Below are 24775 nucleotides of genomic sequence, written 5' to 3' on the forward strand. Positions count from 1 at the left end.
CTGTCCTTCAGAGCCCTGCTCCTCACACCTGGACAGTCTACCACTGACCTGCCTTCAGAGCCCTGCTCCTCACACCTGGACAGTCCACAACTGTCCTTCAGAGCCCTGCTCCTCACACCTGGACAGTCCACAACTGTCCTTCAGAGCCCTGCTCCTCACACCTGGACAGTCCACAACTGTCCTTCAGAGCCCTGCTCCTCACACCTGGACAGTCTACCACTGACCTGCCTTCAGAGCCCTGCTCCTCACACCTGGACAGTCCACAACTGTCCTTCAGAGCCCTGCTCCTCACACCTGGACAATCCACAACTGTCCTTCAGAGCCCTGCTCCTCACACCTGGACAGTCTACCACTGACCTGCCTTCAGAGCCCTGCTCCTCACACCTGGACAGTCCACAACTGTCCTTCAGAGCCCTGCTTCTCACACCTGGACAGTCCACAACTGTCCTTCAGAGCCCTGCTCCTCACACCTGGACAGTCTACCACTGACCTGCCTTCAGAGCCCTGCTCCTCACACCTGGACAGTCCACAACTGTCCTTCAGAGCCCTGCTTCTCACACCTGGACAGTCCACAACTGTCCTTCAGAGCCCTGCTCCTTACACCTGGACAGTCCACAACTGTCCTTCAGAGCCCCGCTCCTCACACCTGGACCGTCCACAACTGTCCTTCAGAGCCCTGCTCCTCACACCTGGACAGTTCACCACTGATCTCACACAGATTTAGATAGTGTTTTAAATATATCAGTACCAGACAAAAGTTAGGACACATTTCATCATTTTTTCTTTATTTTGACTATTTTCTGCATTGTAGAATAATATTGAAGACATCAAAACTATGAAATAACACATATGGAATCATGCAGTAACCAAAAAAGTGTTAAACAAATCAAAATATAGTTTATATTTGAGATTCCTCAAAGTAGCCACCAACAGCTCAAATCAGCAAAGAGAAACGACAGTCCATCATTACTTTAAGACATGGTCAGTCAATACGGAAATATTTCAAGAACTTTGAAAGTGCAGTCGCAAAAAACATCAAGCGCTATGATGAAACTGTCTCTCATAAGGATCACCACAGGAAAGGAAGAACCATAGTTTCTTCTGCTGCAGAGGAGAAGTTCATTAAGAGTTACCAGCCTCAGAAATTGCAGCCCAAATAAATGCTTCACGGAGTTCAAATAACATACACATCTCAACATCAATTTTTCAGAGGAGACTGTGTGAATCAGGCCTTCATGGTCAAATATCTGCAAAGAAAGCACTACTAAAGGACACCAGTAATAAGAAAAGACTTGCTTGGGCCAAGAAACACGAGCAATAAAAATTTGAATTAAAATTTAATGATCACGAAAATCCATCCTTTGGTATGATGATTCCAAATTTGCGATTTTTGGTTCCAACCACCGTGATGCATGGAGAAGGAGGTGTGATGGTGTGGGGTGCTTTGCTGGTGACACTGTCTGTGATTTATTTAGAATTCAAGGCACACTTAACCAGCATGGCTACCACAGCATTCTGCAGAGTTACGCCATCCCATCTGGTTTGCTCTTAGTGGGACTATCATTTGTTTTTCAACAGGACAATGACCCAACACACCTCCAGGCTGTGCAAGGGCAATTTGACCAAGAAGGAGAGTGATGGAGTGCTGCAGCAGATGACCTGGCCTCCACCATCACCCGACCTCAACCCAATTGAGATGGTTTGGGATGAGTTGGACCATAGAGTGACGGAAAAGCAGCCAACAAGTGCTCAGCATATGTGGGAACTCAAGACTGTTGAAAAAGCATTCCAGGTGAAACTGGTTGAGGGAATGCCAAGAGTGTGCAACGCTGTCATCAAGGTAAAGGGTAGCTACTTTGAAGAATCTAAAATCTAACTCTATTTTGATTTGTTTAACACTTATTTGGGTTACTATATGATTCCATATATGCTATTTCATAGGTTTGTCTTCACTATTTTTCTATAATATAGAAAATAATAAAAAATGAAGAAAAACCCTTGAATGAGTAGATGTGTCTAAACTTTTGACTGGTACTGTATATCTATACTGACATGTAAAGTGTTGGTCCCATGTTTCATGAGCTGAAATAAAATATCCCAGAATTGTTCCATTCGCACAAAAAGCATATTTCTTATTTGCCAAGATAATCCATCCACCTGACAGGTGTGGCATATCAATAAGCTGATTAAACAGCATGATCATTACACAGGTGCACCTCATGCTGGGGACAGTGCAGTTTTGTGCCGTTTTGTCACACAATACAATGCCACAGATGTCTCAAGTTTAGTGTAGGAATGTCCATCCGAGCTGTTACCAGATAATTAAATGTTAATTTCTCTACCATAAGTTGCCTCCAATGTCATTTTAGAGAATTTGGTAGTACATCCAACCGGCCTCACAACCGCAGACTTTGTGTAACCACGTCAGCCCAGGACCTCCACATCTGGCTTCTTCACCTGCAGGATCGTCAGAGACCAGCCAACCGGACAGCTGATGAAACTGAGTATTTCTCTATAATAAAGCCCTTTTGTGGCAAAAAAAAATCATTCTGATTGGCGAGTCCTATGCCCTCCAAGGCCCACCCATAGCTGCACCCCTGCCCAGTTATGTGAAATCCGTAGATTAGGGCCTAATTAATATATTTCAATTGATTAATTTCCTTATATGAACTGTAACTCAGTAAAATCTTCTGAAATTGTATGTTGCATTTATATTTTTGCTCAGTGTACTATTTACTTTGTACTTTGCAGTAGATTATATAAAGGTACACTTTGAAGATGTGTTTCATGTTCAAACTATATTGTCAATCTATGGTTGTGCTCTCCACTTATGAGTCGTAAAGGCATACTTTAATGATCGCCTTATGCCTTAGCACTGATGTGACACAGTAGAGTACCCAAAACATGAGCACCAACTCATTGCTGTTATCACAGTAAACATCTTCACAGACCTGATGTTGAGAAAGATAATGATGCTAATGAATCTTTGTTTTCCTGGGAGGTCCAATCAGAAATCCTACAGATGGCTGCTGCATGTAGCGTTCAATCAGAGTGCATTACAGTAGAGTGACCAGATTCTGAGAAAGAGGAACGACCACCCACATTCCTCCAATCACCTGTCACAGTACTAACACTTTTTCCTTTTTACTAACAGGATAATGACCAGTAAGCCCTTTCCTGCAGTCAAATGACCTAGTGGACTCATGGGTGGAATGTTATTCATATTTTTCATAATATCATAATTAAACTTACTTTTTTATGCAGAAAATCTGGTGTTTCTGTTTTCTATATTTCAGTCGTCTGTGATGTCTGTATATAAAGTGTAATTTTGGGATGTAAACTGAACACGTTTCATCTCCATATCTGACAATGTACAGTTGTCTTCTTTTCTTTAAGCCCATAACCATGTGTGGTGTATACTTTTGTTTCAAAGTAGATTTGTTAAAGACTACCAAGAAGTGACCCTGATTTAGCCCGCTGCAGTTAAAGGTTAAACAAAATTATTCCTTAATGAAGGAGTGTTGTGTAATTGGGTGGCAGGTAGCCTAGTGGTTAGAGTGTTGGACTTGCAAGTTCAAATCCCCAAGCTGACAAGGTACAAATCTGTCGTTCTGCCCCTGAACAGGCAGTTAACCCACAGTTCCTAGGCCGTCATTGAAAATAAGAATTTGTTCTTAACTGACTTGCCTAGTTAAAAAAAGATGTGTTAGATTTATTTTACTCCATGTTACATTTCTTTGGCACGGTTAGATTGTTAGATCATAGCCTCAATGGCACTGGCCAGTGTGTGGAACAGAGCTGAGGTAATGCTTGGCCTAACGTAGCCCAACATTTGGCAGATATCCCCACCAGCAGAAGCAGTGGAGCACATTTTGCTGATCTTTGTCCCGAAACGGCATCGTGAAGGAGCCGCCTGCCTTGCGCTTTGCCAACATCCTCATTACCTACCCCGACATTCCCAAACCCACCGTCACTAATAGGTCGCTGTCTGCCATCCTCTGTTTCAAGGCTGTCCATCAACATTATGTCCTCAATGTTTTTTATTGCGAAACTGAAATCTCAACAATGGAGTCTTTGTTTGATCCCACAGATGTTCCCAGACCACCACCTCTTCATGCTCTAGCTCCTCCAGCTGCAGAGCCCAGACAGCAGCAGGACCCTGAGTCACAGGCTCCCCGCCCCTCCCAACAGAGGCCACGTACATTTCCCATACACAGCTCATGTCAGCTCCACACCCTGGCCCTTTGTTATGGCTATTACAGAGTCATTACGTGTATTCCTTATCATTGACATTGTGTTTAAGGGTGGTGGGGGGCTGTGTTCATGTCATCTAACCATAGCACTGCCTGGAGTTTGCTAAACGGCATCGGCACTTGGATTGGAACCAGTGCTGTGGTCATATGACACAAAAATAGAGGTCTTTGGCCACACACACCACTTCTGGGTTTGGTCTTTGAAAGAGAAATGCGTATGCAGAAAATACCTCATCCCTCCTGTAAAATATGGTGGAGTATCTTTGATGTTATAGGGCTAGTTTGCTTCCACTGTACTTGGGGCTCTTGTTAATGTCAACGGGGGTGGCAGGTAGCCTAGTGGTTAGAGCATTGGGCCTGTAACCGAAAGGTTGCTAGATTGAATCCCTGAGTTGACAAGGTACAAATCTGTCGTTCTGCCCCTGAACAAGAAAGTTAACCCACTGTTCCAAGCCTGTCATTGTAAATAAGAATTTGTTCTTAACTGGCTTGCCTAGTTAAATATAAAAAATAAAACAGCATCATGAACTTCAGCCAAAAACCTGTTTGCCTCTGCCAGGAGGCTGAAACTTGGTCAAAGGGAATCTTCCAGCAAGACAATAACACCAAGCACATATCAATGATCTGGAAAGATTCTGTATGGAGGAATAGTCTAAGACCCCTCCCAATGTGTTCTCCAATCTCAAAAAACATTTTAGAAAAAGGGGAGGGTGCTGGAATATTGAAAACAGAGGATCCAGTCATTTTTACAGTCATTTTATCTATTTTACTTGTTAAACAAAATATATTTCTCTGGGCAATTGTATTTCTATAAAATAATAATAATACAAATTTGGCATACAATATAGATAAGTATTTGTAGTATATATTTTATACAGTCTTTTTTGCTCACCTTTACGAAGGGATCCAAAGTAACACCATCTAAAATAGAATTTCCGCCTCCAGAAATGAGCCTAACCACATATTGGTCCATATTATCAGGATGCTGTGCTGTTACTATTAGCAGTGCTGTTACTGTGTAACGGTTTTCTTTATGAGAAGGAGAGTCGGACCAAAATGCAGCGTGTAGATTGCGATCCATGTTTTAATGAACAAACGTAAAACACGAATCAATGCAAACACTACAAAATAAAGAACGTGATGAACGTAACGAAAACCTAAAACAGCCTATCTGGTGAAAAACACATAGACAGGAACAATCACCCACAAACACACAGTGAACCCCAGGCTACCTAAATATGGTTCCCAATCAGAGACAATGACGAACACCTGCCTCTGACTGAGAACCATATCAGGCTGAACATAGAAATAGACAAACAAGACATGAAACATAGAATGCCCACTCAGATCACACCCTGACCAATCAAAACATAGAAAATACAAAGTAAACTATGGTCAGGGCGTGACAGTACCCCCCCCCCAAGGTGCGGACTCCGGCCGCAAAACCTGAACCTATAGGGGAGGGTCTGGGTGGGCATCTGTCCGCGGTGGCGGCTCTGGCGCTGGACGTGGACCCCACTCCATGACAGTTTTAATCCCCCTCCTAAACGTCCCTAAATAGGTTACCCACCACAATGATAACATGGGACAGAGGGACAGCTCGGGACAGAGGTAACTCGGGACAGATGGGTAGCTCAGCACTGAGAGGAAGCTCAGCACTGAGAAGAAGCTCAGCACTGAGAAGAAGCTCAGCACTGAGAAGAAGCTCAGCACTGAGAAGAAGCTCAGCACTGAGAAGAAGCCCAGGCAGGTAGTAGAAACTACCAGAACCTGGCTGGCTGGCGGTTTCAGCAGATCCTGGTCGACTAGCAGATCTGGAAGAATCTGGTCGACTGGCGGATCTGGGAGAATCTGGTCGACTGGCGGATCTGGGAGAATCTGGTCGACTGGCGGATCTGGGAGAATCTGGTCGACTGGCGGATCTGGGAGAATCTGGTCGACTGGCGGATCTGGAAGAGTCTGGTCGACTGGCAGATCTGGAAGAGTCTGGTCGACTGGCAGATCTGGAAGAGTCTGGTCGACTGGCAGATCTGGAAGAGTCTGGTCGACTGGCAGATCTGGAAGAGTCTGGTCGACTGGCAGATCTGGAAGAGTCTGGTCGACTGGCAGATCTGGAAGAGTCTGGTCGACTGGCAGATCTGGAAGAGTCTGGACGACTGGCAGATCTGGAAGAGTCTGGACGACTGGCAGATCTGGAAGAGTCTGGTCGACTGGCAGATCTGGAAGAGTCTGGTCGACTGGCAGATCTGGAAGAGTCTGGTCGACTGGCAGATCTGGAAGAGTCTGGTCGACTGGCAGATCTGGAAGAGTCTGGTCGACTGGCAGATCTGGAAGAGTCTGGTCGACTGGCAGATCTGGAAGAGTCTGGTCGACTGGCAGATCTGGAAGAGTCTGGACGACTGGCAGATCTGGAAGAGTCTGCACGACTGGCAGATCTGGAAGAGTCTGGTCGACTGGCAGATCTGGAAGAGTCTGGTCGACTGGCAGATCTGGAAGAGTCTGGTCGACTGGCAGATCTGGAAGAGTCTGGTCGACTGGCAGATCTGGAAGAGTCTGGTCGACTGGCAGATCTGGAAGAGTCTGGTCGACTGGCAGATCTGGAAGAGTCTGGTTGACTGACAGCTCTGGCTGCTCCGTGCTGACTGGCTGCTCCATGCTGACTGGCAGCTCTGGCTGCTCCATGCTGACTGGCTGCTCCATGCTGACTGGCAGCTCTGGCTGCTCCATGCTGACTGGCTGCTCTGGCTGCTCCATGCTGACTGGCGGCCCTGGCTGCTCCATGCTGACTGGCGGCCCTGGCTGCTCCATGCTAACTGGCAGCTCTGGCTGCTCCATGCTAACTGGCAGCTCTGGCGGCTCCTTGCAGACTGGCAGCTCCATGCTGACTGGCGGCCCTGGCTGCTCCATGCTGACTGGCTGCTCCATGCTGACTGGCGGCCCTGGCTGCTCCATGCTGACTGGCGGCCCTGGCTGCTCCATGCTGACTGGCGGCTCCATGCTGACTGGCGGCCCTGGCTGCTCCATGCTGACTGGCGGCCCTGGCTGCTCCATGCTGACTGGCGGCCCTGGCTGCTCCATGCTGACTGGCGGCTCTGGCTGCTCCATGCTGACTGGCGGCTCTGGCTGCTCCATGCTGACTGGCGGCTCTGGCGGCTCCTTGCAGACTGGCAGCTCTGGCGGCTCCTTGCAGACTGGCAGCTCTGGCGGCTCCTTGCAGACTGGCAGCTCTGGCGGCTCCTTGCAGACTGGCAGCTTTGGCGGCATCCTGCAGAAAGGCAGCTCTGGCGGCTCCTTGCAGACTGGCAGCTCCATGCAGACTGGCAGCTCCATGCAGACTGGCAGCTCCTTACAGACTGGCAGCTCCTTGCAGACTGGCAGCTCCTTGCAAACTGGCAGCTCCTTGCAAACTGGCAGCTCCTTGCAAACTGGCAGCTCCTTGCAAACTGGCAGTTCCGAACAGGCGGGAGACTCCGGCAGCGCTGTAGAGGCGGAAAGCTCTGACAGCGCTAAACAGGCGGGAGACTCCGACAGCGCTGAAGAGGAGGAGGGCTCCGACAGCGCTGGACAGGCGAGGCGCACTGTAGGCCTGATGCGTGGTGCTGGCACTGGTGGTACTGGGCCGAGGACACGCACAGGAAGCCTGGTGCGGGGAGCTGCTACCGGAGGGCTGGGGTGTGGAGGTGGTACTGGAAAAACCGGACCGTGCAGGCGCACTGGAGCTCTTGAGCACCGAGCCTGCCCAACCTTACCTGGTTGAATGCTCACGGTCGCCCTGCCAGTGCGGCGAGGTGGAATAGCCCGCACTGGACTATGCAGGCGAACCGGAGACACCGAGCGCAAGGCTGGTGCCATGTAAACCGGCCCAAGGAGACGCACTGGGGACCAGCTGCGTAGAGCCGGCTTCATGGCATTAGGCTCGACGCTCAATCTAGCCCGGCAGACACGCGGAGCTGGAATATACCGCACCGGGCTATGCACCCGCACTGGAGACACCGTGCGCACCACTGCATAACACGGTGCCTGTCCGGTCTCTCTAGCCCCCCGGTAAGCACAGGGAGTCTGCCCAGGTCTCCTACCTGGCATAGCCATACTCCCTGTTAGCCCCCCCCCCCCAATAAATTTTTGGGGCTGCCTCTCAGGCTTCCATCCGCGTCGCCGTGCTGCCTTCTCATACCAGCGCCTCTCTGCTTTCACCGCCTCCATTCTACGGTAACCTTCCTCGCACTGCTCCAGCGAATCCCAGGCGGGCTCCGGCACTCTCCCTGGGTCGGCCGCCCACCTGTCGATCTCCTCCCAAGTAGTATACTCCATACTGTACTCCTCCTTGGGCTGTTCCTGTTGTTTCTTCTCCCGCTGCACCTTAGTGCGGCTACACTCCCCTGGTTTAGCCCAGGGTCCTCTCCCGTCGAGGATTTCCTCCCATGTCCAGAAATCCTTATTGCGCTTCTCCTCGCGCTGCTCCTGCCTGTTGACACGCTGCTTGGTCCGTTGGTGGGTGATTCTGTAACGGTTTTCTTTATGAGAAGGAGAGTCGGACCAAAATGCAGCGTGTAGATTGCGATCCATGTTTTAATGAACAAACGTAAAACACGAATCAATGCAAACACTACAAAATAAAGAACGTGATGAACGTAACGAAAACCTAAAACAGCCTATCTGGTGAAAAACACATAGACAGGAACAATCACCCACAAACACACAGTGAACCCCAGACTACCTAAATATGGTTCCCAATCAGAGACAATGACGAACACCTGCCTCTGACTGAGAACCATATCAGGCTGAACATAGAAATAGACAAACAAGACATGAAACATAGAATGCCCACTCAGATCACACCCTGACCAATCAAAACATAGAAAATACAAAGTAAACTATGGTCAGGGCGTGACATACTGCTACTATTATTACACAAAAATATGGTATAAGAATAACCAAATTATTCAAATATAGTTCATAAATTAGCCTTTCACTCAACAATAACTAGTACATAGAAACAAACACCAGTACCTGGTTTGCCTTCCATATTGAAATCAAGAATAAAAAAAAGAAACCAACTTACTTCAATGTCACATACAATGAAGCTGGGCTGGGCCAATTTCTATTGTAGACTCTCAAATTGAAATAAAAACTAAAGTTGGTTCTATATGTACTCTGATTGTGATTATTAGGTTTTATAAACATGATCAGTGCTTCCCCCACACAATTCTAACCATCAAATTTGCATACATTTGGTGGATAGGTTGCTGCTGTTGGTCAATGGTCAGGGTCTGGGAGACAGGCAGGCTGCCTCTGACTGGGAAGAGAAACAGGCTCGCTTGAGCCTACTGCCTGAGGTTCATAGAAACATGCCTTCACTAATTCTGTAGTCTAATAGAAACTATATGTTTTAAAGGTTTATAATAATACCAATTAATACTCCTTTGATAAATAGCTCTCATACTCAAGATGCACATTTCATCACTTGGCAATAGAAACTTCATTAATTCGAAGAAAAAAATGTTTTCTATTTAATTCTTCTTAGTGCTTATGAATGTTCAATGTTACTGTACTGTTTTATTTGTTCCATGTTAGCTCACAGATTTGAGGGTTTGTTGAGTAGAGTGAAAGACTGTTCTCCTTAAAAGCCTTCCTCAGCTTTTTTTCCATCCACAAACCAAGGCTTCTGTGGACCGAACCAAAAGCGTAATTAGCGGTACCACTGTGTGGTGTAAAGACAGGAATCCAGTAACTGCCTGGCACTTTTCCTATCAATCAAATAAATTATTGAGGGGGTCAAATTGACCTGTCTCTAATATTGTGGGGGGGGGGGGGGGGGGGTCATGACCCCCCGTCACACCCACATGTTACGCACCTGAACACGTTCATAAATGTCAAAACAGACAAAAAAATGGAATCATAAAGGAATACGGTTTTAAAGTGTCTGTCCTATATCTTGCAAAGCTCAGGAAATATATATATTTTATGGGACACATTATACTTCCATTCATTTTTTAAAACTGTACCGGGTTACCTTCAGTCTTGGAGAACACCACCATGTTCGTGAGAATTTCCCCTTTCCATAGAGTGATTGTATTAGTTTTTGTAGGCCAAACTATTCGGAATCTACATATGTTTTCCTGAGAAGACCAATTTTCTGGATGTCTCCTAGTCGGCCACTTTATACCGCAGATGCAGAAGGCTTTTGATGGGGATTTAGGCACGGGTGCGTCAATCGACTCTTAAGGATTTAGGAGGGTATTAAGATTTTCAAATTCAATTTCAAATCGCTATCATCTAGTCATGTTCCTCAGATAGCTAGGCAGTCTGTAATCTCTTGCCTCCGTACCTCACTAGGGACAGGCAGGGGGAGGCAGACTACTGTCTCTAAGAGCAGGCCCAGAGAGAGCACACCTGACCTCAAACAGCAGTCTCAGGGGCCTCAGAGGAGAGCAAGCTCTCATAGGCCACCTGTACCTACAGTGAACGGTCAAAAGGTCAAGGTAGATAATACAGCAGAGCCAGTAATAATGCTTACATTACATGAGTTAATAGTTGTAATTACTTAAAAATACACTTAGGTACACTTGAAAGATGTACTGTATCAACGGTAAATATATATTTAGGGGCCTATTGAATCAAACATGGATATTTATTTTCCAGGAAAAGCCAAAACATTGTTATTTTTATGCTACAAAAAATGCTTCTAAGATCTAGGTACCTGTTATCTTGAACTAAAATGTTGTTTTGTGAACAGTAGGAGAGTTAGAATAGAGAGTCCAGCCACAACCCCAGTCCTATACCTGACAGAGGACCCAGCTCTGTGCCTATTACAGTATATTACCCAGGCCTGTGGCCATCCCACACCCCAGCCACACCCTTACCTCAGGTAAAGCACCCATCATAGCTCACACTGACTCAGGTAACATAGTGAGCTAGGTATGTATAATAACACATTGTACTTCGCATCGCAGGAAGAGTTTGAGGCATGGAGGACAAGTGTCCAGTAGAGGAATAGTGATTGTCCCGACAGACTCATCCAGGGAGGAGGAACGGGGAGACACTTGGAGAAGCTGAGGATGGATGAAGTAGAGAGGAAGAGTTAGAGTTGAAGAAGAATGTGATGGGAGGAATTAAAGTGGTGTTACGGTAGAGAAGGAAAATTGATGGGAGCGACCTAGAGGAGAGACAGAAGAAAGGCCCAAAGATGGAGTGAAGAGAGAGAACAGATCAAATGGTGAAACCAGAGCGTTAACAGCAGGGGGGGAAGATGCTTGGAGCACAGAGCTTTACCCTGATGTAAGTTCAAACTTTTGTAAGCAGATTCAGTCAAAACATTCATATTTACAATTCAAAACCAAAATAGTTCTACTCCAGTGAAATACTTTAGTGGAGAATGCCATGGGATGTGAAGCATGTCTTGGGAATTGTATGCATGATATGTCTCAATGTTTACTTTGCATAATGAAATGCTTAACAGCAGAGAGGGAGAATGATTCATCCTTTCCATGGTACGGTTAATGGGTCAATAAAACTATTTCCCCAATCCAGTAATCAATGCATGGTTTGCACCAGGGCTCTCCAACCCTGTTCCTGGACAGCTGCCTTCCTGTAGGTTTTTGCTCCAAACCCAGTTGGAACTAACCTGATTCAGTTTATCAACCAGATAATTATTAGAATCAGGTGCGCTAGATTAGGGTTGGAGCGAAAGCCTACGGGACGGTAACTCTCCAGGAACAGGTTTGGAAAGCTCTGGCTTCCAGTATAAAGTGACTAATCACACTAGACAAGTGCTTTAGCTGTAACATTGAAACAAATGACAAAACTTAGTGTACATGTTCGAACAGGCTATCGTAGAATTGAAAAATAATTGAAAAGGGCTATTGTTTGGAAGAAACCTGGCACCATCCCTACGGTGAGCCACGGTGGTGGCAGCATCATGCTGTGGGGATGTTTTTCAGCAGCAGGGACTGGTAGACTAGTCAGGACTGAGGCAAAGATGAACAGAGTAAAGTACAGAGAGATCCTTGATGAAAACCTACTCCAGAGCGCTCAGGACATCAGACTGGGGCGACGGTTCACCTTCCAACAGGACAACAACCCTAAGCACACAGCCAAGACAATACAGAAGTGGGTTCAGGACAAGTCTCTGAATGTCTTTGAGTGGCCCAGCCAGAGCCCGGACTTGAACCCGATCAAACCCTATTTTCAGGTCTCTGGAGAGAATTGAAAATAGCTGTGCAACAACGCTCCCCATCCAACCAGAAAGAGCTTGAGAGGATCTACAGAGAAGAATGGGAGAAACTCCCCAAATACAGGTGTGCCAACCTTGTAGCGTCATACCCAAGAAGACTCGAGGCTGTAACCGGTGCTTCAACAAAGTACTGAGTAAAGGGTCTGAATACTTATGTAAATGTTATATTTCAGTTTTTATTTTATTAATAGATTAGCAAAGATGTCTAAGAACCTGTTTTTGCTTTGTCATAATGGGGTATTGTGTGTAGATTAATGAGGGGAAAAAACAATTGAATCAATTTTAGAAGGCTGTAACCTAACAAAATGTGGAAAAAGTCAAGGGGTCTGAATAATTTCTGAAGGCACTGTATGTATCCTTTGGGTGTCCTGTCCTCTATCATTTTTTGTCAGAGGCATACATTTGACACTAGGATCGAGGCTCAGTGAGCAGGGTAGGTACCTGAGAACCAGCCATCAAGCTCCATACTGGGAGCACCCCTCAGTCCCCTGCCTCTCCCCAATCATGCTCCATTTCCACCCCTGGTCTCACAGCCAATATTTTACTTCAGGCCTGGGCCTTCGATGAAGATCAGCCTTACAGGGAAGAGCTGCGACTATGAAACACATTTCCTTCCATTGGACATGGAAGCTCAGTAGGTGAGATAATGTGTATAGTCTCTTATGCTCACTGCACTTGTATTAAGTAGTTGAGTCCAGTAATGCCACATCAGTCCTGGTGTGTGCTGAAGTCTTCTGTTGTCCACCTTAGGCTCTCGGATGTCTCACCTCTCTCTGCCGCGGACCATGGAACCCGGGCCTGTGACCAGGGAGGAGCTATGGGAGGTGGACAGGAGGGCAGGCATTCTCCTTCACTTCCAAACCCAGCAAAGGGTGAGGGCAAAAAAAGTTAATAAACCATTTATTAGTTATGCACAGTTCTCACCAAATGTTAAGCTAGTTATTTACACAAAAACATTTAAATGACGTATTAATGATTCGTAACATAAGATCATTTATAAGATTTTTAATATAGGTCCTTATAAACCGTTCCCTAATCATTAGCAGTCTTTTTGCAGTCACTAATCAAAATAATAATAATATAATAATAATAATAATAATAATTTCATCTACAGTGCATTTAATATCGTAACACACTACATAAAGTAGACATAATATACACATTACTATAGGAATTTTCATTTTAAATGAACAGGATGAAAAGCTAATGCAACAAAACAGTAAAACCAAAGAACAATAAAATGATTGGAAGAAGGCGTGTTTGATATGCAACCCTCAATGGTATTGTAGATACCCCTACCTGTATTCTCCATCAAATAATAAACAGAGCAAGTGCACTTCTGTCAGGTCAAATGTTTTTTGCCTTGTACTCAGTCCGTCCATTAGATTTACAAACCCTCCTTGTGTTAAGCAATTCTAAATCAGTATCCGAGATTTAAGGGACTTTTTTGGTGCATTACAGTGGAATGGAACATAACTTGACAAAAGTATTACAGTCGACTCAACACTTTATTTTCCAAAGTAGAATGCATTATGAAAAAACAAAACTCAAATATTAAAATCAAAAACACTAAATCCACATTTATTCACAAAGTATTTTTGCAGTTTGGGTTGAGTACTTTCTTATGGACCATGTCAATGTTCAACACTTACAATATCAAACCATGCAACCTGTTTGGTCATCCCTGTTATCGACTGTCTAGAATCAGGGCTATCCAACTCTGTTCTTCGAGAGCTGCCGTCCAGGAACAGGGTTAGAGAGCCCTGGTCTAGAACTTTAACCAGGTAGACCGTATCCACCTGAGACTGCCCCAAAAAACATGTTTTAGTGAACACAATAATTAACATCATAGTGTAAACATAGCTTCATACAACACAAAAGGGCTGCATTTAGACAGGCAGCCAAATGCAGATCTTTTTGTCACTAATTGCTCTTTCGTTTAACTAGATCAGCTCTGAAAAAAGATCTGTCAAGAGATGTGATTGGTCAAAAGACCAATTAGGGGAAAAGATATCAGTATTGGGTTGCTTGTGTAAACGCAGCCTATGGTACATTTAAACATTGCTTGGAAACTGGAAACAAATAGAATGGGAACAAAAGTGCCCACTATACCACAGATCATTCCCCTTAGGCTTTGCTGTAATAACTATGTACATACTAAATGATTTTCATTGTGATGAGCAATGATACAGTGCTGAACCGATAACTGACTCTGCATATCCCCTCTTGCCAAGTCAAACTATGACAAAAAAACAGTATTTTTCTCAAAGTTTTCACAGTTCAAGCATTAGAATGAAGATCCAGAGATCCCCACTTTCCCAAATGCACACCTCAACTAGTTGATTATTGTGGCAGCTGCAGTGCAGAGATTGCCATCTTTTTTAGTCGAGCTTCATCTATGAAGCCTTTTGTGCCCTCTCCTCCACATACAGCTGCATCTAAACAAAGAAAATATGTTGTTACATACAAATTTTACACAACATGAAATTATTCACATTCAAACAACATTACGTCTATTAGTGTGGGCTTTCATGCAAGTGTCGTAATCTTCACAAAGAACCATGCCATTGCTTACTTTCACAATGTCTGATGTCATGGTCTTCAGGGGTATGAGTCTGGGCTCCTGCATGTGTACTTCCTGCTCATCTGCAACTATCCATGGAAAATCCTGGAGGGGAACATGGCAACATCACATGTGGAGTGTACAGGCCCACACACTAGAATACAACATATATGATTGAATGTAGGTACACAAACAAGTCCGTGTATTACAATCAACACACATACAGTATTGAAACGTCCTGTTTGTGACAACACTGACCTTGATGACCTGAACCTTCTCCATGTTACGGGTGGCTGCCTCCCTGGTGTGGACCAGCACTGTAAACGTACATCCTGGGACAGTGGAAAGTAAATAGACATATTATAATACTATGACCGCTGCTAGACAACAACTTAACAGAAATTGTATACTGTATGTATAATGTGTATTTTTATATTGTATAATACAGGGCACATTTGGAAAATATATATATATATATATATATATATTCCTTGTCATGGACTCCACAAGGGAATTTGTTTGGGAACGCAAGACTTATATAGCAGCAGACCTCCAGCTATCGATTTTCAAACAGAGATGTTTCTCACCGAGTGTCTCTCCATTCTCCAATATAGCTTTTCCATCTTACCCGGTGGGTTGTTTTCCAGAACTGCATCACATACACTGATCTTCAGGATAACCGCCCTCAGTAACTGTTCCACGTGTGACAGCAATGTATCAGAGCTGTAGAGCCAGAAGAGTAACTCGTATAAGCTCAAGGTAGCGAAAAGGGCAATCCAACAACAAACCATATTAAATCAAATCAAATTGTATTCGGTGCATGTGACAAATACAACAGGTGTAGACTTCACCTCGAAATGCTTAATTACGAGCCCTAAAAAGTAAGAATATTTGAGAGAAAAAAAAGTCAAGGAAAATAGTAACACATTACAATAACAAGGCTACATACAAGGGGGTACAAGGTAGTTTGGGGTACAAGGTAGTTGGTGATTGAGGTAATATGTACATGTAGGTAGGGGTAAAAGTGACTAGGCAATCAGGATAGATAATAGCAGTAGAGTGTGTGAAGAGTGTGAAAGTGTGTTTGTGTGTGAGTATGTGGGGTCAATATGCATGTGTTTTGTGTGCGTGAGCATATGTAGTGCGTGTGTGTGTTTGTTGGAGTGTCAGAGTAGTGCGTGAGTAGATTCCAGTGAGTGTACATAGAGCCAGTGTAACAGAGTCAGTGCAACAAAAAAAGGGGGACAATGCAAATAGTCCAGGTGGCCATTTGAATAACTGTTCAACAGTCTTATGGCTTGGGGGTAAAAGCTGTTCAGGATCCTTTTGGTCCCAGACTTGGCGCTCCGGTACCGCTGCCGTGCGGTAGCAGAGAGAACAGTCTATGACTTGGGTGGCTGGAGTCTTGGATGGCAGGGAGCTTGGTCCCAGTGATGTACTGGGCCGTACGCACTACCTTCTGTAGCGCATTACGGACGGATGCCAAGCCGTTGCCATACAGAGCAGTGAAGCAGCCAGTCAAGATGGTCTCATTGGTGCAGCTGTATAACTTTTTGAGGATGTATTTCAACCTTCAACCTTCTGAGGGGGAAGAGGTGTTGTCATGCCATCTTCACAACTGTGTTGGTGTGTATGGACCATGATAGGTCCTTAGTGATGTGGACACAGAGGAACTTGAAGCTCTCGACCCACTCCACTACAGCCCTGTTGATGTGAATGGTGGTGTGCTCAGCCCACAATTTCCTGTAGTCCATGATCAGCTCCTTTGTCTTGCTGACGTTGAGGGAGAGGTTGTTGTACTGACACCACACTGCCAGGTCTCTGACCTCCTCCCTGTAGGCGGTCTCATCATTGTCAGTGATCAGGCCTATCACTGTCGTATCATCTGCAAACTGAATGATGGTGTTGGAGTTGTGCGCGACCACAGTCGTGGGTGAACAGGGAGTACAAGAGGGGACTAAGCACGCACCCCCGAGGGGCCCCCGTGTTCATGGTCAGCATAGCTGATGTGTTGTTGTCTACCCTCATCACCTGGGGGCTACACATCGGGGCTGCCCATCCAGGTGCAGAGGGAGATGTTCAGTCCCGCGGTCCTGAGATAAATGATGAGCTTAAAGGAGAACTATGGTGTTGAACATGATGAGCAGTAGTCAATGAACACCATTCTCACATTGGTGTTCCTTTTGTCCAGGTGGGAAAAGGGCAATGTGGAGTGCAATATAGATTACATCAGAGATTGCATCATCTGTGGATCTGTTGGGGCGGTATGTGAATTGGAGTAGGTCTAGGGTGTCTGGGATGATGGTGTTGATGTAAGCCATGACCAGCCTTTCAAAGTATTTCATGGCTACAGATTTTTTATTTCACCTTATTTTAACCAGGTAAGCTAGTTGAGTACAAGTTCTCATTTGCAACAATCGATGGCGGTTATGATATCGTTTAGGACCTTGAGCATGGCTGAGGTGCACCCATGACCAGCTCTGAAACCAGATTGCATATTGGAGAATGTACGGTGAGATTCAAAGTGGTCGCTAATCTGTTTGTTAACTTGGCTTTCAAAGACCTTAGAAAGGCAGGGTAGGATAGATATAGGTCTGTAGCAGTTTAGGTCTAGAGTGTCTCCCCCTTTGAAAAGGGGGATGACCGGGCAGCTTTCCAATCTATGGGAATCTCAGACGATACGAAAGAGAGTTTGAACAGCCTAGTAATAGGGGTTGCAACAATTGCGGCAGATAATTTTAAAAAGAGAGGATCCAGATTGTCTAGCCCGGCTGATTTGTAGGGGTCCAGATTTTGCAGCTCTTTCAGAACATCAGCTATCTGGATTTGGGTAAAGGAGAAGTGGGGAGGTTTGGGCAAGTTGCTGTGGGGAGCGCAGGGTTGTTGACCGGGGTAGGTGTAGCCAGGTGGAAAGCATATGGCCAGCCATAGAAAAATGCTTATTGAAATTCTCAATTATTGTGGATTTATTGATAGTGACAGTGTCTCCTAGCCTCAGTGCAGTGGGTAGCTGGGAGAAGGTGCTCTTATTCTCCATGGACTTTATAGTGTCCCAGGACTTTTTTGAGTTTGTACTACAGAATGCAAATTTCTGATTGAAAAAGCTATCCTTAGCTTTCCTAACTGCCTGTGTTGCATATCACGGGGGCAATTCGATGCTAATGCAGAACGCCACAGGATGTTTTTGTGCTGGTCAAGGGCAGACAGGTCTGGAGTGAACCAAGGGCTATATCTATTCCTGGTTCAATTTTTTTTTAATGGACCATGCTTATTTAAGATGATGGGGAAGGCAATTTTAAAGAATAACCAGGCATCCTCTACTGATGAGATGAGGTCAATGTCATTCCAGGATACCCCGGCCAGGTCGATTACAAAGGCCTGTTCGCTGAAGTGTTTTAGGGAGATGTGAGTGCTACTGGACGAAAAGTAATTTAGACACATTACCTTGGCGTTCTTGGGGACAGGGACTACGGTGGTCTGCTTGAAACATGTAGGTATTAAAGACTAGGGTTGTCATGATGCCAGTATCGTGATACAACGATACTGGATTTTCCATGGCAAAAAGGAAAACACAAAGCAGACTAAACACTTTGGTCCTTTAAAAAAATCTACTGTACGTAAAATATTATGTTCTATATCTTGGAAAATGAATGTGATTCTGGGTGACAACATAAAGCTTTCCAACATTAAGACTGTTTTCCTCAGAAAATGTTGCCCGTTTCATGTTTTTTTTCCCTTGCCATGACACATCGGAGTATCGCAATTCTGGTATCGTGACAACCCTATCAGAGAAGTTGAAAATGTCAGTGAAGATATATACACTCACCTGATGGATAAAAGAGGAGGCTGTGAAATCTCAAAGACAAATCTCTCAACTGGATGATGCTCTTTGTCCATGATGACCACAACCACTTTTTCTGCATCATTCTGAGGGAGAAATGTAGAACTTCATGCAAGTAATATGCACTCAAAAAAAGGTGTGCCCTCATGCAATAACATATTTAGCATGGTGAGCCATTGGGTTTGCAAAACTATGTCAATCATATGTAGGCTAATGTATTCTCTCACCTTCTCAATGAGGGGTTTTACACAGTGAAGAGTATCATGGATGTATTGGTTCAGCTCTGGGTGGCATGACATCTAGAAGGTAATGCAACATGAGTGATGGATATTTTGCAGATAACCGTTAATAGTAGCTGAATAGTTATTACCCCGGTGATATTATAACCTTACCTGTACAGGTACATTGTATTTCTTTCTCTTCTGGAATATTCCAGATGGGTACACCTCTCGTACATAGAGGATGAGATGAATAGCCACTTCCAAAAACTCACACAAGATGTCAGCCACCACTGCAAAAGAAACAGGCAGTAACGAAGCTTGAGTCTATATGAAAATGAAATTGTTAATTGAAATGCACATTTTACAGGTCGACGTAAAATAATGTATATAGCTAGCTACCTTGTCCAAAATTGAGGTCTTGTCTTGTTAGCGTTGTCATTTTCTGGTGGCTGAGAGACGAGAACACAAATAATGTCGAATGATATGAGGCGAACGTTTCAAACGTCAAAAAAAGGAATTGCAACATGGAACAATTCAACCTTTGAAAAACGTAAGACTGTCGTTTTAAAATCTGTTCTCAGGATTTAATCATAATATACAGCAAAGATGCGAATAATACCTGCAACGTCTGTATATTTGTTTACATCCACTGCTTCCTGTCGTCGCTTGGTTATGACGTTTATATGGCGCACACTGATATCTTGAAAACACACTAGTTGACGTATTGTGTGCGCTGTGTTGAAACCTCCGTTCCCCCATCTTGGCACTCCCCCACCACTGTAAAAACATATTTCGGAAGCTATAGAATACATTTATTAATTTCTACATTCGTTTTGCCACATTTATTATATTACAGATCCCTTAATGCATACCTTAAAATTATAGTATGTGATCTAAGCATATGTATATGCTTAGCTCACATATATACAGTACCAGTCAGAAGTTTGAACATACCTACTTATTCAAGGGTTTTTCACTATTTTTTACATTGTAGAATAACAGTGAAGACACCAAAACCATGAAATAACACATGTGGAATTATGCAGTAACCCAAAAAGTGTTAAACAAATCAAAATATATTTTATATGTGAGATTCTTCAAAGTAGCCACCCTTTGCATTGATGACAGCTTTGCACACTCTTGGTATTCTGTCAACCAGTTTTATGAGAAGTCACCTGGAATGCATTTCAATTAACAGGTGTGCCTTGTTAAAAGTTCATTTGTGGAATTTCTTTCCTTCTTTATGCGTTTGAGCCAATCAGTTGTGTTGTGACAAGGTTGGGGTGGTATACAGAAGACAGCCCTATTTTGGTAAAAGACCAAGTCCATGTTATAGCAAGAACAGCTCAAATAAGCAAAGAGAAATCACAGGCCATCATAGCTTTTAGACATGGAGGTCAGTCAATACGGAACATTTCAAGAACTTTGAACATTTCTTCAAGTGCAAAAAACATCAAGCGTTAGGATGAAACTGGTTCTCGAAGGAATGCCACAGGAAAGGAAGACCCAGAGTTACCTCTGCTGCAGAGGATTAGTTCATTAAGAGTTACCAGCCTCAGAAATTGCAGCCCAAATAAATGCTTCACAGAGTTCAAATAACAGACACGTCTCAATATTAACTGTTCAGAGTAGACTGCCCTTAATCAGGCCTTCATGGTTGAATTGCTGCAAAGAAACCACTACTAAAAAGACATCAATAAGAAGAAGATACTTGTTTGGGCCAAGAAATACGGTGGAAATCTGTCCTTTCGTCTGATGAGTCCAAATTTGAGATTTTTGGTTCCAACAGCCGTGACTTTGTGAGACGCAGAGTAGGTGAACAGATGATCTCCGCATGTGTGGTTCCCACCGTGAAGCATGAAGAAGGAGGTGTGATGGTGCTTTGCTGGTGACACTGTCAGTGATTTATTTAGAATTCAAGGCACACTTAACCAGCATGGCTACCACAGCATAATGCAGCAATACGCCATCCCATCTGGTTTGCGGTTAGTGGTACTATCATTTGTTTTTCAACAGGACAATGACCCAAAACACACCTCCAGGCTGTGTAAGGGCAATTTGACCAAGTAGAGTGATGGAGTGCCGCATTAGATGACCTGGCCTCCACAATCACCAGACCTCACCCCAATTGAGATGGTTTGGGATGAGTTGGACCATAGAGTGAAGGAAAAGCAGCCAACAAGTGCTCAGCATATGTGGGAACTCCTTCAAGACTGTTGGAAAAGCATTCCTCATGAAGCTGGTTGAGAGAATACCAAGAATGTGCAAAGCTGTCATCAAGGTGGCTATTTTGAAGAATCTAAAATCTAAAATATATTTTGATTTGTTTTAACACTTTTTTGGTTACTACATGATTCCATATGTGTTATTTCATTTTTAAATGTATTTATTTAACCTTTATTTAACCAGGAAGGGCTCATTGAGATTTAAAATCTCCTTTTCAAGAGCGTCCTGGCCAAGATAGGCAGCACCAAGTCATTACAAAAATTACAGACAAACAACAAGAAAAACTACAAGTAATCCTAGTAAAAACCATAGAATTCACAAGAGTATAACAAAATCAAAAACAGCAAATTAAAAACATTGACAGGTCAGGGAATCAGTCTCAAGATCATTCATCAGTGATTTAAAAATACCAATCAGGACAAGTTCTTCCAGTTTAAAATTATTTTGTAAGGCGTTCCAAGACGATGGCGCAGAGTACATAAAAGGCCTTTTACCAAATTCAGTTCGGACATTTGGAACAGTAAGCAGGATAAAGTCCAGCGAACGAAGAGAGTACCCACCACATTTCTGAACAATAAAAATGCCCAAATAAAAAGGTAGTAAACCCAAAATGGCTTTGTAAATAAAAGTATACCAGTGCCTGAGCCTACGAGTGACTAGAGAAGGCCAGCCAACCCTGGTATACAAAGTGCAGTGGTGCGTAAGGGTTTTGCAGTTTAAAATAAATCTCAAAGTGCCATGGTAAAGGGTGTCAAGTGATCTCAAACACTGAGCGGAAGCATTGATTTATAAAATATCTCCATAGTTGTCACGCCCTGGCCATAAATAGGCTTTTATTCTCTATTTTGGTTAGGCCAGGGTGTGACTAGGGTGGTCATTCTATGTTCCTTATTCTATGTTTTTGTATTGCTTTGTTTTTGGCCAGGTATGGTTCTCAATTAGGGACAGCTGTCTATCGTTGTCTCTGATTGAGAACCATACTTAGGTAGCTCTTGCCCACATGGGTTTTGTGGGTAGTTGCTTTCTGTTTTTGCGTCTGCACCAGACAGAACTGTTTCGGTTGTTCTCGTCGTCGTTTTGTTAATCAGTGTTCAGTTCCATTAAGGATGAATACGTACCACGCTGCACCTTGGTCCTCACCTTCTTCATACGACAACCGTTAGAATAGTCCAGTAAGGGTATTAATGTAGCTGATAATAGCCTCCTTCTGGCTTCAAATGAAAAATAGGCCTTATTCCTAAAATAAAATCCCAATTTCAGCTTCAATTTTTTTGTAAGTTGTTGAATATGCAATTTAAAAGAGAGGCCGCCATCAATTAAAATTCCAAGATATTTATGAGGTTACAACCTCAATCTCCTTGCCCTGACAGGTAGTAATAGGTGAAAGGTTCAGAGGTCTATTTCTTGCTTTAGAAAACACTGTTAGTGTAGTTTTGTCAGTATTGAGGATAAGCTTCAATTGACACAAGGTATGTTGAACAGTATAAAAAGCGGTTTGCAAGTTCTGGAAAGCTTTTGTAAGAGATGAGGCACAAGTAAATAACAGTATCATCAGCATAAAAATGAAGTTGTGCATTTTGGACATTTTTGTCTAAATCATTTATATAAATAGTGAATAAGAGAGGAACAAGTACAGAGCCTTGGGGCACACCATTAATGACAGACAATTTAACAGACATTAGCCCATCAAATTGAGTACACTGAGTTCTATCATACAGATAGTTAGCAAACCATGCAACTGCATGCTCTGAAAGACCTACACTCGACAATCTCTGCATTAGCATAGCATGATCAACTGTATCAAAAGCCTTAGGGAGATCAATAAAAAGTGAGACACAGTGCTGTTTTTTGTCAAGGGTTTTGATGTCTTCACTATTATTCTACCAGGTAGAAAATAGTACAAATTAAGAAAAACTCTTGAATGAGCAGGTTTTGTATAAAACCATTTAAATTAAAGTATACTATTTTTTAGATTACTGTTACTGTCCCTACCACAAAAATATATATACTTAAAATAGATATAATTTTGTCCTTGAAACATTGATTTGAAATATTGTATAATTCCATTCATTTCTTTGGAGGACTGCTCCTACTGGGGAATGCCAAATTATGGCTGACAGGTTGCTTCAAAGCCTCTTAATGGCCAATATACTGTATAGCATCAGCAATCCAGGATTATATCCATCATTAGCACACAAAAATAGCCAATGCACAAAAAATAACTACACTTTTGAGCTCTATGGGGGCATTCTCAAGTGGTAGAGAGAATCCCCTGGTCACCTATAGAGACCTGCTAAGAGGAAGGATGTTAAGTGCCACATGCCTTTCAATGCATGACTTTGAACACCTTGAAATGTATTTGTTGTAAGAAATGTGCAATATAAATCAAGTTTGATTTGATTGATGACATTACAGCAGTAGAATAGAGGACAAGTGCAGTTTTTCCATAAACTAATTGATAACTTGGGATTTTATCACTTGACATATGAATCATATAGTGGGAAGGATCCTACAAATTAAGACTGTGTTAATGCATGTACCACTTCAAATAAGCAAATACAGTTCCTTTGAATATTTGTCTCTGGTCATGAAACTACAACACAGGTTGGATGTCTAAACAAAGTCAATTCTGAATGTCAATAGATTTTTAGATTCCTTATAATCCATGACAACATTCTAGAACTGAGTTAACACTCATCTAAGTCTGTTATCCGGGGTAGTCTCGTTAATATTAATAACATTGATTACGTGTCTCTTTCCTTGTAGAATATTGACAGCAGTATAGAACACATTGTATTGCTAAGATGCTCAAACGTAACATAATAGCTACACTCACCGACACAGGATAAATTTTATCCCTCATGCTGGCTCTGACTAAACCGGTAAGTTGCCCCTCACAATAGCTGCACTTCTCCACATGGCCAGGCTTTTAGTGGTCTTCCCCTTTTAATGCTCTAATGCTCATCCTTGAAAAATGTCATAAGGTCTGAAATAAAAGTCAACATACTGTACAAACAATTATCTAGGCTAAGTAATACAATATTATTTTTTGTTCTGCTAACTATCTAGCTAAAGTGTCGTCAGTGGCTAGCTAAGACAGAGAAAGGAGACGGAAGAGGTTCAACACTTTATTAAATTAATTTCAATACAGCACATGGATTCATCATAGATTGGGCAAAGGTCTCTGATCGCGCTGGTGAATGGTAGCTGACAATGTCGGCTAGAGATGACGTGAGGAGCTTCCTGCAGGAATTTGTAGTCTTACTGAGGTTCTCTGTAGCTAATTAGCATTTGTTTTAAAGTAAATTGAGGCAAATATATTGATAAAACTCACCTTGCCTGAGAGATAATTAAAGTGATTATCAAAACGTCACGCCAAGCTAAGCCTACACCAAACACATACTTAGTTTGAAGTGTTTGTAAAATTCACTATGTGAA

General features: G+C 43.4%; 1 protein-coding gene across 1 annotated transcript; it reads right to left on the reverse strand.

Moving 5' to 3' along the window:
* Positions 1–13975: 13975 nt before the first annotated feature.
* Positions 13976–24445, reverse strand: mad2l2 (mitotic arrest deficient 2 like 2). Its single transcript, XM_021566314.3, has 10 exons — positions 24174–24445; positions 19731–19888; positions 19511–19560; positions 19283–19401; positions 19118–19189; positions 18876–18976; positions 15678–15772; positions 15308–15381; positions 15062–15154; positions 13976–14924 (listed from the first exon to the last, which is right to left on the reverse strand). The coding sequence occupies exons 1-10, from the start codon at positions 24198–24200 to the stop codon at positions 14883–14885; spliced, it is 831 nt and encodes a 276-aa protein (XP_021421989.2). The 5' UTR covers positions 24201–24445; the 3' UTR covers positions 13976–14882.
* Between the last annotated feature and the right edge of the window lie 330 nt (positions 24446–24775).

This window comes from Oncorhynchus mykiss, chromosome 16 (assembly GCF_057628025.1).
Source record: "Oncorhynchus mykiss isolate SJ-2025 chromosome 16, ASM5762802v1, whole genome shotgun sequence".
Taxonomy (NCBI): Eukaryota; Metazoa; Chordata; class Actinopteri; order Salmoniformes; family Salmonidae; genus Oncorhynchus; species Oncorhynchus mykiss.